Source organism: Oncorhynchus masou, chromosome 4, assembly GCF_036934945.1.
Source record: "Oncorhynchus masou masou isolate Uvic2021 chromosome 4, UVic_Omas_1.1, whole genome shotgun sequence".
In the NCBI taxonomy this organism is placed as follows: domain Eukaryota; kingdom Metazoa; phylum Chordata; class Actinopteri; order Salmoniformes; family Salmonidae; genus Oncorhynchus; species Oncorhynchus masou.
The window spans coordinates 14,242,711-14,256,327 of record NC_088215.1 but is presented as its reverse complement, the minus strand read 5'-3'; the positions used below and the strand labels follow the sequence as shown (position 1 = coordinate 14,256,327).

The 13,617-nt window shown below is 47.3% G+C and overlaps 1 protein-coding gene across 1 annotated transcript in view; it reads right to left on the bottom strand.

Annotated features, from left to right (window-relative positions):
* The window catches only part of LOC135524189 (ras and Rab interactor 2-like), a 55,688-nt gene that overhangs the window by 23,458 nt on the left and 18,613 nt on the right, over positions 1-13,617 (bottom strand). The window contains 3 exon segments of the mRNA XM_064951500.1: positions 1,391-1,511; positions 1,718-1,916; positions 2,361-2,461. Of these exon segments, the coding sequence (XP_064807572.1) occupies positions 1,391-1,511; positions 1,718-1,916; positions 2,361-2,461 (421 nt within the window).

The following is a 13,617-nucleotide window of genomic DNA, read 5'->3' as shown; positions in this document are numbered from 1 at the left end:
CAAAAATCTCTGAAGCTGGGGATTCATATCTCCCTCACTAGCTTTAAGCACCAGCTGTCAGAGCAGCTCACAGATCACTGCACCTGTACATAGTCCATCTATAAACAGCCCATCTATCTACCTACCTCATCCCCATACTGTATTTATTTATTTATTTATCTTGCTCCTTTGCACCCCAGTATCTCTACTTGCACATTAATCTTCTGCACATCTACCATTCCAGTGTTTTAATTGCTATATTGTAATTACTTCACCACCATGGCCTATTTATTGCCTTACCTCCCTAGTCTTACCTCATTTGCACTCACTGTATATAGACTTTTTGTTTTCTTTTGTTCTACTGTATTATTGACTATGTTTTGTTTATTCCATGTGTAACTCTGTGTTGTTGTATGTGTCGAATTGCTATGCTTCATCTTGGCCAGGTCGAGACTGGTGTTTTGCAGGTACTATTTAATGAAGCTGCCAGTTGAGGACTTGTGAGGCATTTGTATCTTGTGAGACACTCTATGTACTTGTCCTCTTGCTCAGTTGTGCACCGGGGCCTCCCACTCCTCTTTCTATTCTAGTTAGAGCCAGTGTGCTCTGTTCTGCGAAGGGAGAAGTACACAGCGTTGAACAAGATCTTCAGTTTCTTGGAAATTTCTCGCATGGAATAGCCTTCATTTCTCAGAACAAGAATAGACTGACGAGTTCCAGAAGAAAGGTCTTTGTTTCTGGACAATTTGAGCGTGTAATCAAACCCACAAATGCTGATGCTCCAGATACTCAACTAGTCTAAAGAAAGACAGTTTAAATGCTTCTTCAATCAGAACAACAGTTTTCAGCTGTTCTAACATAATTGCAAAATGGTTTTCTAATGATCAATTAGTCTTTTAAAATGATCAACTTTGATTAGCTAACACAACGTGCCATTGGAACACAGGAGTGATGGTTGCTGATAATGGGCCTCTGTACACCTATGTAGATGTTTCATAAAACAATCTGCTATTACCAGATACAATAGTCATTTACAACATTAACAATGTCTATACTTTATTTCTGATCAATTTGATGTTATTTTAATTGACAAAAAAAAACAAGGACATTTCTAAGTGACCCCAAACTTTTGAACGGTAGTGTAGGTAACCTATGAGTACAGTCATGGTATGATTCATTGTATCGGCTGTTTGTTGTCTGAGAAATGCACAGCTGGGTGAACTGAACACATGCTGAGTCATGCATCTGTTGCTAAACTATGTACAGTAGCTAAATGTGCTATAGGTAAACACTCATTTTGTACTATAGCCGATCAGGAGTGTTAGCTGGGCTTTGGGACGTCACTGCTGGATGAATAGAGGTTTAGTAAACAAAATAAATAGTCTGCACGCTGTTCCATTATGACACTCACTGTACTGACTCTCTCTGACAGGGAAGTCACAGACTCCAGCTCCTCCTGAGACGTCATCATCACTGACCCTTAGAGACAGAACTTTCCTCTGAAGAGAGGATGACTTCCTCACCAAGAATACCTGGACAGGAGAGACAGACAGACAGGCTCATTAAGGGTTGACCTTTCAAAGAGTCACATCAGTGACATCACTAATCCACACGTTCACACCTGTCCATCAGCTTTAATCACCTTTTCTGTTCGTATTCGAAAAATGATCATATACAAGCCCGACAATAACAAAGGTCATACTGTGACCTTATGACGCTTGAACCGTGACCCTCTCACCCCTGGAGGCTGCTGCAGCAGTATACGCGTGGCCTCCTTGTCACTGAGCGTGAGCAGTAGCCACACGGGGTGCGTATGCCTCAGTCTGTCCAGCACGCTCATCCGCCTACGCAGGGAGTCGTACCCAGAATCTCTTTCACCACTGGCGCCAGCGCAGGGCGAGGACTGGAGGTAAACCCCGCTCACCTCCCCCTCCAACCTGATAGAGAAAGAAAGGGAGGGAGAGACAGAGAGCGAGAATGTATGTATGTGTGTGTGTGTGTGTGTGTGTGTGTGTGTGTGTGTGTGTGTGTGTGTGTGTGTGTGTGTGTGTGTGTAGAGGAGAGGAAAGGAGAGGAGAGAGAGAGAGAAAAAATAAGGCACTGTCTCCATCTTCTGGTGAAAGAGTACTTGATGCAGGGTCCCACAAAGATCCATCTAGGATGTGAATAGTGACGCAAAAAAAATGTAGTCTACTATCCCTTTCTTTTGCCTCACTCAAGTCTTCCCATCACTAAATGTCTGTGTTGTTACTCTATTCTACTACATTGTTGAAACAAATCACAACACCTTATATTCAAACATTGACAAAAATGTGTACTAATAAGATAAAGAAGATAAAGAAGCAAGAAGAAGAGGATGAAAGGAGGAGAGGAGGACTTACCCCTGTAGAACCATAGGGTATGGGTCCCTGTCCTCTGTTGGGGAGGTCTGGACCATCTCTTGCTTCAGCTCCCCTATCTCCAACGCAAACGTGTCTATCAGCTACACGCAGAGGAGGAGAGAAAGAGAGGGAGTGAACGAGTGTACATGGGAGAAGGAGAGAGGGACTAGGTCAGAGACAGAGAAGGAGAAGAGAGTAAGAAAGTGAGAGCAAACAAAACAGATTTTGTGAGTAAGATGGAGAGAGCGAGAGAATGATCAAGGTGGAGGTAAAGAATGAAAACAGACATTGAGAAAGGTTGAAAGTAGAACGAAAAGAGAGAGGTAGAGAGAGAGAGAGCAAATGGAGCAGTGTCCCTCACAAACAGATAGGGAGGCACAACATGAGAAAGCCAGGAGCAGGGAAAGGGTTAGTCACTTTTCCTGTGTATACCTCACTTCCCTCCCTGGGACAGGAAACACACACACACACACGCACACACACACACACACACACACACACACACACACACACACACACACACACACACACACACACACACACACACACACACACACACACACACACACACACACACACACACTACTGACAGTAAACACAAACAATCTCTCTATCTCTCACAGATACAATAAACACATGTTAGTTAACAAGGCTAAACGTCTCCTAATCTAATCCTTATCTAGGGAAGACATAAACTTCTGGATGATAGCTAGCTATGCTAACACAAGGTGCGTCCCAAAATGACACCCTATTCCCTATGTAGTGCACAACTTTTGACCAAAGTCCAATGGACTCTTTTTCCCCACTACATAGGGAATAGGGTGCCATTTGGGATGCAGTCAAGGAGAGGGACACAGAGGAAGGAGGAAGTGACTCAGGCCAACAGTGCTTGATGGATAAACCTCCATCTTATATGACAAGCTATTTCCATAGTGAAGATACATCTTCCCCCCCAATGGCGCATTGGACTACGATGACAAAAAAACTAAATATGTTGTTGCTTGTCAAACTCCACTGCTCCAAAAAATAAAGGGAACACTAAAATAACACATCCTAGATCTGAATGAATGAAATATTCTTATTAAATACTTTTTTCTTTACATAGTTGAATGTGCTGACAACAAAATCACACAAAAATTATCAATGGAAACCAAATTTATCAACCCATGGAGGTCTGGATTTGCAGTCACACTCAAAATTAAAGTGGAAAACCACACTACAGGCTGATCCAACTTTGATGTAATGTTCTTAAAACAAGTCAAAATGAGGCTCAGTAGTGTGTGTGGCCTCCACGTGCCTATATGACCTCCCTAAAACGCCTGGGCATGCTCCTGATGAGGTGGCGGATGGTCTCCTGAGGGATCTCCTCCCAGACCTGGACTAAAGCATCCGCCAACTCCTGGACAGTCTGTGGTGCAACGTGGCGTTGGTGGATGGAGCGAGACATGATGTCCCAGATGTGCTCTCAATTGGATTCAGGTCTGGGGAACGGGCAGGCCAGTCCATAGCATCAATGCCTTCCTCTTGCAGGAACTGCTGACACACTCCAGCCACATGAGGTCTAGCATTGTCTTGCATTAGGAGGAACCCAGGGCCAACCACACCAGCATATGGTCTCACAAGGGGTCTGAGGATCTCATCTCGGTACCTAATGGCAGTCAGGCAAACTCTGGCGAGCACATGGAGGGCTGTGCGGCCCCCCAAAGAAATGCCACCCCACACCATGACTGACCCACCGCCAAACCGGTCATGCTGGAGGATGTTGCAGGCAGCAGAACGTTCTCCACGGCGTCTCCAGACTCTGTTACATGTGCTCAGTGTGAACCTGCTTTCATCTGTGAAGAGCACGGGGCACCAGTGGCGAATTTGCCAATCTTGGTGTTCTCTGGCAAATGCCAAACGTCCTGCGAGGTGTTGGGCTGTAAGCACAACCCCCACCTGTGGACATCGGGCCCTCATACCACCCTCATGGAGTCTGTTTCTGACCGTTTGAGCAGACACATGCACATTGGTGGCCTGCTGGAGGTCATTTTGCAGGGCTCTGGCAGTGCTCCTCCTGCTCCTCCTTGCACAAAGGTGGAGGTAGCGGTCCTGCTGCTGGGTTGTTGCCCTCCTACGGCCTCCTCCACGTCTCCTGCTGTACTGGCCTGTCTCCTGGTAGCGCCTCCATGCTCTGGACACTACGCTGACAGACACAGCAAACCTTCTTGCCACAGCTCGCATTGATGTGCCATCCTGGATGAGCTGCACTACCTGAGCCACTTGTGTGGGTTGTAGACTCCGTCTCATGCTACCACTAGAGTGAAAGCACCGCCAGCATTCAAAAGTGACCAAAACAGCCAGGAAGCATAGGAACTGAGAAGTGGTCTGTGGTCACCACCTGCAGAACCACTCCTTCAAGAGGGCCACCATTGTTCCTGTTCCCAAGAAAGCCAAGGTAACTGAGCTAAATGACTACCGCCCCGTAGCACTCACTTCCGTCATCATGAAGTGCTTTGAGAGACTAGTCAAGTACCATATCACCTCCACCCTACCTGACACCCTAGACCCACTCCAATTTGCTTACCGACCAAATAGGTCCACAGACAATGCAATCTCAACCACACTGCACACTGCCCTAACCCATCTGGACAAGAGGAATACCTATGTGAGAATGCTGTTCATCGACAACAGCTCAGAATTTAACACCATAGTACCCTCCTAACTCATCATCAAGCTCGAGACCCTGGGTCTCGACCCCGCCCTGTGCAACTGGGTACTGGACTTCCTGACGGGCTGCCCCCAGTTGGTGAGGGTAGGTAACAACATCTCCACCCCGCTGATCCTCAACACTGGGGCCCCACAAGGGTGCGTTCTGAGCCCTCTCCTGTACTCCCTGTTCACCCACGACTGCGTGGCCACGCACGCCTCCAACTCAATCATCAAGTTTGTGGACGACACAACAGTGGTAGGCTTGATTACCAACAACGACGAGACGGCCTACAGGGAGGAGGTGAGGGCCCTCGGAGTGTGGTGTCAGGAAAATAACCTCACACTCAACGTCAACAAAACTAAGGAGATGATTGTGGACTTCAGGAAACAGCAGAGGGAACACCCCCTATCCACATCGATGGAACAGTAGTGGAGAGGGTAGTAAGTTTTAAGTTCCTCGGCGTACACAACACAGACAAACTGAATTGGTCCACCCACACAGACAGCATCGTGAAGAAGGCGCAGCAGCGCCTCTTCAACCTCAGGAGACTGAAGAATTCGGCTTGTCACCAAAAGCACTCACAAACTTCTACAGATGCACAATCGAGAGCATCCTGTCGGGCTGTATCACCGCCTGGTACGGCAACTGCTCCGCCCACAACCGTAAGGCTCTCCAGAGGGTAGTGAGGTCTGCACAACGCATCACCGGGGGCAAACTACCTGCCCGCCAGGACACCTACACCACCCGATGTCACAAAAAGGCCATAAAGATCATCAAGGACAACAACCACGCGAGCCACTGCCTGTTCACCCCGCTATCATCCAGAAGGCGAGGTCAGTACAGGTGCATCAAAGCTGGGACCGAGAGACTGAAAAACAGCTTCTATCTCAAGGCCATCAGACTGTTAAACAGCCACCACTAACATTGAGTGGCTGCTGCCAACACACTGACTCAACTCCAGCCACTTTAATAATGGGAATTGATGGGAATTGATGTAAAATATATCACTAGCCACTTTAAACAATGCTACTTAATATAATGTTTACATACCCTACATTATTCATCTCATATGTATACGTATATACTGTACTCTATATCATCTACTGCATCTTTATGTAATACATGTATCGCTAGCCACTTTAAACTATGCCACTTTGTTTACATACTCATCTCATATGTATATACTGCACTCGATTATTTTTGGAGCAGTGTATATTTCTAGGTGTTGACACCATGGGTGCATATCAAGTCTTAAGAGGCTTTTCTCTCCTTGTCTCATTTCCTCCTTTCAGGACAAGCAGGCTTTTAAGGCATTTCTCTCACTAGTTTGTATTTCTACATAAGTGAATCTGAAGGTAAGGAGACAAGGAAAGAAGGGAAGCCTGTAGGTTCTTACCAACTGTGTTACATAATCTGACCACTAGGTGGAAATATTTCCCACACCACAGACCCCCTAATCGTTTGCTCTGAGTAGATGTCACCAATCGTCACAGTTCTAGGATCAGCTTACTGTTTCCCAAACCTATCGTGAACGATTGGTGGGAAAAACACAAAATTGACCTTAGATCAGCTAATCTATTCCACTCCCCATAGCTGAAGGGTCCAGACCACTGTAACCACTAACCACAGACCACAGGTTACCCCTGTTACTACACTATGACAGGGACTATGTGGAGCCAGCTCTGTCTCTGTCTCTGATGGTCGGACGTCTTTTAAAGCATTAGTCAGCAAAGAAAGAGCTGAGTATATTTCTAAACTGAGGAGAGAGACCAACAGAGAGCGAGAGAGAGACAGTGAAAGACAAAGAACGACAGTGTCTGAAAGAGAGAGAAACAGAGAGAGGGGGAGAAAAACAAAGAGGGGAAGAGAGAGAGACAGAGGGGGAGAAAAACAAAGAGGGGAAAAGAGAGAGAGAGAGGGGGAGAAAAACAAAGAGGGGAAGAGAGAGAGAGACAGAGAGAGGGGGAGAAAAACAAAGAGGGGAAGAGAGAGAGACAGAGAGAGGGGGAGAACAACAAAGAGGGGAAAAGAGAGAGACAGAGAGAGGGGGAGAACAACAAAGAGGGGAAAAAGAGAGAGAGAGAGAACAACAAAGAGGGGAAAAGAGAGAGAAACAGAGAGGGGGAGAACAACAAAGAGGGGAAAAGAGAGAGAGGGAGAACAACAAAGAGGGGAAAAGAGAGAGACAGAGAGAGGGGGAGAAAAACAAAGAGGGGAAAAGAGAGAGAGACAGAGAGAGGGGGAGAAAAACAAAGAGGGGAAGAGAGAGAGACAGAGAGAGGGGGAGAACAACAAAGAGGGGAAAAGAGAGAGACAGAGAGAGGGGGAGAACAACAAAGAGGGGAAAAGAGAGAGAGAGAGAGAACAACAAAGAGGGGAAAAGAGAGAGAAACAGAGAGAGGGGGAGAACAACAAAGAGGGGAAGAGAGAGAGAGAGAGGGGGAGAACAACAAAGAGGGGAAAAGAGAGAGAGGGAGAAAAACAAAGAGGGGAAAAGAGAGAGAGACAGAGAGAGGGGGAGAAAAACAAAGAGGGGAAAAGAGAGAGAGGGGGAGAGAGGGGGAGAAAAACAAAGAGGGAAGAGAGAGAGAGACAAAGAGGGGGAGAAAAACAAAGAGGTGAAAAGAGAGAGAGACAGAGAGGGGGAGAAAAACAAAGAGGGGAAGAGAGAGAGACAGAGAGAGGGGGAGAAAAACAAAGAGGGGAAGAGAGAGAGAGACAAAGAGGGGGAGAACAACAAAGAGGGAAAAGAGAGAGAGACAGAGAGGGGGAGAAAAACAAAGAGGGGAAGAGAGAGAGACAGAGAGAGGGGGAGAAAAACAAAGAGGGAAGAGAGAGACAGAGAGAGGGGGAGAAAAACAAAGAGGGAAAAGAGAGAGAGACAGAGAGGGGGAAAAACAAAGAGAGGAAGAGAGAGAGACAGAGAGAGGGGGAGAAAAACAAAGAGGGGAAGAGAGAGAGAGACAAAAGGGGGAGAACAACAAAGAGGGGAAAAGAGAGAGAGACAGAGAGGGGAGAAAAACAAAGAGGGGAAAAAGAGAGAGACAGAGAGGGGGAGAAAAACAAAGAGGGAAGAGAGAGAGACAGAGAGAGGGGGAGAAAAACAAAGAGGGGAAGAGAGAGACAGAGAGAGGGGAGAAAAACAAAGAGGGGAAAGAGAGAGAGACAGAGAGGGGGAGAAAAACAAAGAGAGGAAAAGAGAGAGACAGAGAAAGAACAAGAGAGTCTGAAAGAAAATTAGACAGGGAGAGAGGGTGAGAGAGACCCCTCTGCCAGAAAATGAGGTCAAATGAACACATTTATTATGAAAGGTCTTCAATGGTCTACTCTGGGCATAGTGCCCTGCTATGGAAGTAAATGGGAGCATCAACACAGGCCCTGTTTCAACCCAATGACTTTTATAGAGGAACCACTTATATATTTTATTTAGCGAAAGCAAAGTACCTTAGCCAAGCGATTGCTTCCGGTCCTGCTGTGTTGAGGGTGAGTAGACCTCTGCTGAGTTTGTAAATTGGACAGACTTCAGAAATGTGGTGCATGGTTTGCTCCACCCCACAGGCACATAGGGGGCTTGCTTAATGCCTCTGTAGCCATGAAGTGCTTTGAGAGACTAGTCAAGTACCATATCACCTCCACCCTACCTGACACCCTAGACCCACTCCAATTTGCTTACCGACCAAATAGGTCCACAGACAATGCAATCTCAACCACACTGCACACTGCCCTAACCCATCTGGACAAGAGGAATACCTATGTGAGAATGCTGTTCATCGACAACAGCTCAGAATTTAACACCATAGTACCCTCCTAACTCATCATCAAGCTCGAGACCCTGGGTCTCGACCCCGCCCTGTGCAACTGGGTACTGGACTTCCTGACGGGCTGCCCCCAGTTGGTGAGGGTAGGTAACAACATCTCCACCCCGCTGATCCTCAACACTGGGGCCCCACAAGGGTGCGTTCTGAGCCCTCTCCTGTACTCCCTGTTCACCCACGACTGCGTGGCCACGCACGCCTCCAACTCAATCATCAAGTTTGTGGACGACACAACAGTGGTAGGCTTGATTACCAACAACGACGAGACGGCCTACAGGGAGGAGGTGAGGGCCCTCGGAGTGTGGTGTCAGGAAAATAACCTCACACTCAACGTCAACAAAACTAAGGAGATGATTGTGGACTTCAGGAAACAGCAGAGGGAACACCCCCCTATCCACATCGATGGAACAGTAGTGGAGAGGGTAGTAAGTTTTAAGTTCCTCGGCGTACACAACACAGACAAACTGAATTGGTCCACCCACACAGACAGCATCGTGAAGAAGGCGCAGCAGCGCCTCTTCAACCTCAGGAGACTGAAGAATTCGGCTTGTCACCAAAAGCACTCACAAACTTCTACAGATGCACAATCGAGAGCATCCTGTCGGGCTGTATCACCGCCTGGTACGGCAACTGCTCCGCCCACAACCGTAAGGCTCTCCAGAGGGTAGTGAGGTCTGCACAACGCATCACCGGGGGCAAACTACCTGCCCGCCAGGACACCTACACCACCCGATGTCACAAAAAGGCCATAAAGATCATCAAGGACAACAACCACGCGAGCCACTGCCTGTTCACCCCGCTATCATCCAGAAGGCGAGGTCAGTACAGGTGCATCAAAGCTGGGACCGAGAGACTGAAAAACAGCTTCTATCTCAAGGCCATCAGACTGTTAAACAGCCACCACTAACATTGAGTGGCTGCTGCCAACACACTGACTCAACTCCAGCCACTTTAATAATGGGAATTGATGGGAATTGATGTAAAATATATCACTAGCCACTTTAAACAATGCTACTTAATATAATGTTTACATACCCTACATTATTCATCTCATATGTATACGTATATACTGTACTCTATATCATCTACTGCATCTTTATGTAATACATGTATCGCTAGCCACTTTAAACTATGCCACTTTGTTTACATACTCATCTCATATGTATATACTGCACTCGATTATTTTTTGGAGCAGTGTATATTTCTAGGTGTTGACACCATGGGTGCATATCAAGTCTTAAGAGGCTTTTCTCTCCTTGTCTCATTTCCTCCTTTCAGGACAAGCAGGCTTTTAAGGCATTTCTCTCACTAGTTTGTATTTCTACATAAGTGAATCTGAAGGTAAGGAGACAAGGAAAGAAGGGAAGCCTGTAGGTTCTTACCAACTGTGTTACATAATCTGACCACTAGGTGGAAATATTTCCCACACCACAGACCCCCTAATCGTTTGCTCTGAGTAGAAGTCACCAATCGTCACAGTTCTAGGATCAGCTTACTGTTTCCCAAACCTATCGTGAACGATTGGTGGGAAAAACACAAAATTGACCTTAGATCAGCTAATCTATTCCACTCCCCATAGCTGAAGGGTCCAGACCACTGTAACCACTAACCACAGACCACAGGTTACCCCTGTTACTACACTATGACAGGGACTATGTGGAGCCAGCTCTGTCTCTGTCTCTGATGGTCGGACGTCTTTTAAAGCATTAGTCAGCAAAGAAAGAGCTGAGTATATTTCTAAACTGAGGAGAGAGACCAACAGAGAGCGAGAGAGAGACAGTGAAAGACAAAGAACGACAGTGTCTGAAAGAGAGAGAAACAGAGAGAGGGGGAGAAAAACAAAGAGGGGAAGAGAGAGAGACAGAGGGGGAGAAAAACAAAGAGGGGAAAAGAGAGAGAGAGAGGGGGAGAAAAACAAAGAGGGGAAGAGAGAGAGAGACAGAGAGAGGGGGAGAAAAACAAAGAGGGGAAGAGAGAGAGACAGAGAGAGGGGGAGAACAACAAAGAGGGGAAAAGAGAGAGACAGAGAGAGGGGGAGAACAACAAAGAGGGGAAAAGAGAGAGAGAGAGAGAACAACAAAGAGGGGAAAAGAGAGAGAAACAGAGAGAGGGGGAGAACAACAAAGAGGGGAAAAGAGAGAGAGGGAGAACAACAAAGAGGGGAAAAGAGAGAGACAGAGAGAGGGGGGGAGAAAAACAAAGAGGGGAAAAGAGAGAGAGACAGAGAGAGGGGGAGAAAAACAAAGAGGGGAAGAGAGAGAGACAGAGAGAGGGGGAGAACAACAAAGAGGGGAAAAGAGAGAGACAGAGAGAGGGGGAGAACAACAAAGAGGGGAAAAGAGAGAGAGAGAGAGAACAACAAAGAGGGGAAAAGAGAGAGAAACAGAGAGAGGGGGAGAACAACAAAGAGGGGAAGAGAGAGAGAGAGAGGGGGAGAACAACAAAGAGGGGAAAAGAGAGAGAGGGAGAAAAACAAAGAGGGGAAAAGAGAGAGAGACAGAGAGAGGGGGAGAAAAACAAAGAGGGGAAAAGTGAGAGAGGGGGAGAGGGGGGGAGAAAAACAAAGAGGGGAAGAGAGAGAGAGACAAAGAGGGGGAGAAAAACAAAGAGGTGAAAAGAGAGAGAGACAGAGAGGGGGAGAAAAACAAAGAGGGGAAGAGAGAGAGACAGAGAGAGGGGGAGAAAAACAAAGAGGGGAAGAGAGAGAGAGACAAAGAGGGGGAGAACAACAAAGAGGGGAAAAGAGAGAGAGACAGAGAGGGGGAGAAAAACAAAGAGGGGAAGAGAGAGAGACAGAGAGAGGGGGAGAAAAACAAAGAGGGGAAGAGAGAGACAGAGAGAGGGGGAGAAAAACAAAGAGGGGAAAAGAGAGAGAGACAGAGAGGGGGAGAAAAACAAAGAGAGGAAGAGAGAGAGACAGAGAGAGGGGGAGAAAAACAAAGAGGGGAAGAGAGAGAGAGACAAAGAGGGGGAGAACAACAAAGAGGGGAAAAGAGAGAGAGACAGAGAGGGGGAGAAAAACAAAGAGGGGAAAAGAGAGAGAGACAGAGAGGGGGAGAAAAACAAAGAGGGGAAGAGAGAGAGACAGAGAGAGGGGGAGAAAAACAAAGAGGGGAAGAGAGAGACAGAGAGAGGGGGAGAAAAACAAAGAGGGGAAAAGAGAGAGAGACAGAGAGGGGGAGAAAAACAAAGAGAGGAAAAGAGAGAGACAGAGAAAGAACAAGAGAGTCTGAAAGAAAATTAGACAGGGAGAGAGGGTGAGAGAGACCCCTCTGCCAGAAAATGAGGTCAAATGAACACATTTATTATGAAAGGTCTTCAATGGTCTACTCTGGGCATAGTGCCCTGCTATGGAAGTAAATGGGAGCATCAACACAGGCCCTGTTTCAACCCAATGACTTTTATAGAGGAACCACTTATATATTTTATTTAGCGAAAGCAAAGTACCTTAGCCAAGCGATTGCTTCCGGTCCTGCTGTGTTGAGGGTGAGTAGACCTCTGCTGAGTTTGTAAATTGGACAGACTTCAGAAATGTGGTGCATGGTTTGCTCCACCCCACAGGCACATAGGGGGCTTGCTTAATGCCTCTGTAGCCATGAAGTGCTTTGGAAGGCTCATATCAAGTGTTCATGACTCACATCAATACCATTATCCCAGAAACACTAGACCCACTCCAATTTGCATACCGCCCTAACAGATCCACAGATGATGCAATCTCTATTGCACTCCACACTACCCTTTCCCACTTGGACAAAAGGAACATCTATGTGAGAATGCTATTCATTGACTACAGCTCAGCGTTCAACACCATAGTGCCCTCAAAGCTCATCACTAAGCTAAGGACCCTGGGACAAAACACCTCCCTCTGCAACTGGATCCTGGACTTCCTGGCGGTCCGCCCCCAGGTGCTAAGGGTAGGGAGCAACACATCTGCCATGCTGATCCTGAACACAGGGGCCCCTCAGGGGTGCGTACTCAGTCCTCCCCTGTACTCCATGTTCACCCATGACTGCACAGGCAGGCAGGCACGACTCCAACACCATCATTACATTTGCTGATGACACAACAGTGATCCTGATCACCAACAACAACGAGACAGCCTATAGGAAGGAGGTCAGAGACCTGGCTGTGTGGTGCCAGGACAGCAACCTCTCCCTCAACGTGATCAAAACAAAGGGGATGATTGTGGACTGCAGGAAAAGGAGGACCGAACACGCCCCCATTCTCATCAACGGGGCTGTAGTGGAGCAGGTTGAGAGCTTCAAGTTCCTTGGTGTCCACATCACCAACAAACTAACATAATCCAAGCACACCAAGACAGTGGTGAAAAGGGCATGACAAAACCTACTCCCCCTCAGGAGACTGAAAAGATTTGGCATGGGTCCTCAGATCCTCAAAATGTTCTACAGCTGCACCATCGAGAGCATACTGACTGGTTGCATCACAGCCTGGTATGGCAACTGAATGGCTTTGAACCGCAAGGCACAACAGAGGGTAGTGCGTGCGGCCCAGTACATCACTGGGGCCAAGCTTCCTGCTATCCTGAACCTATACCAGGCGGTGTCAGAGGAGCTCCAAGTCTAGGTCCAAGAGGCTTCTAAACAGCTTCTACCCCCAAGCCATAAGACTCCTGAACATCTAATCAAATGCCTACCCAGACCTTTTGCATTGCCCCCCCCCTCCCCCTTTACACTGCTGCTACTCTCTGTCATTATCTCTGCACAGTTGACTCTTTACCGGCACCCCTTTG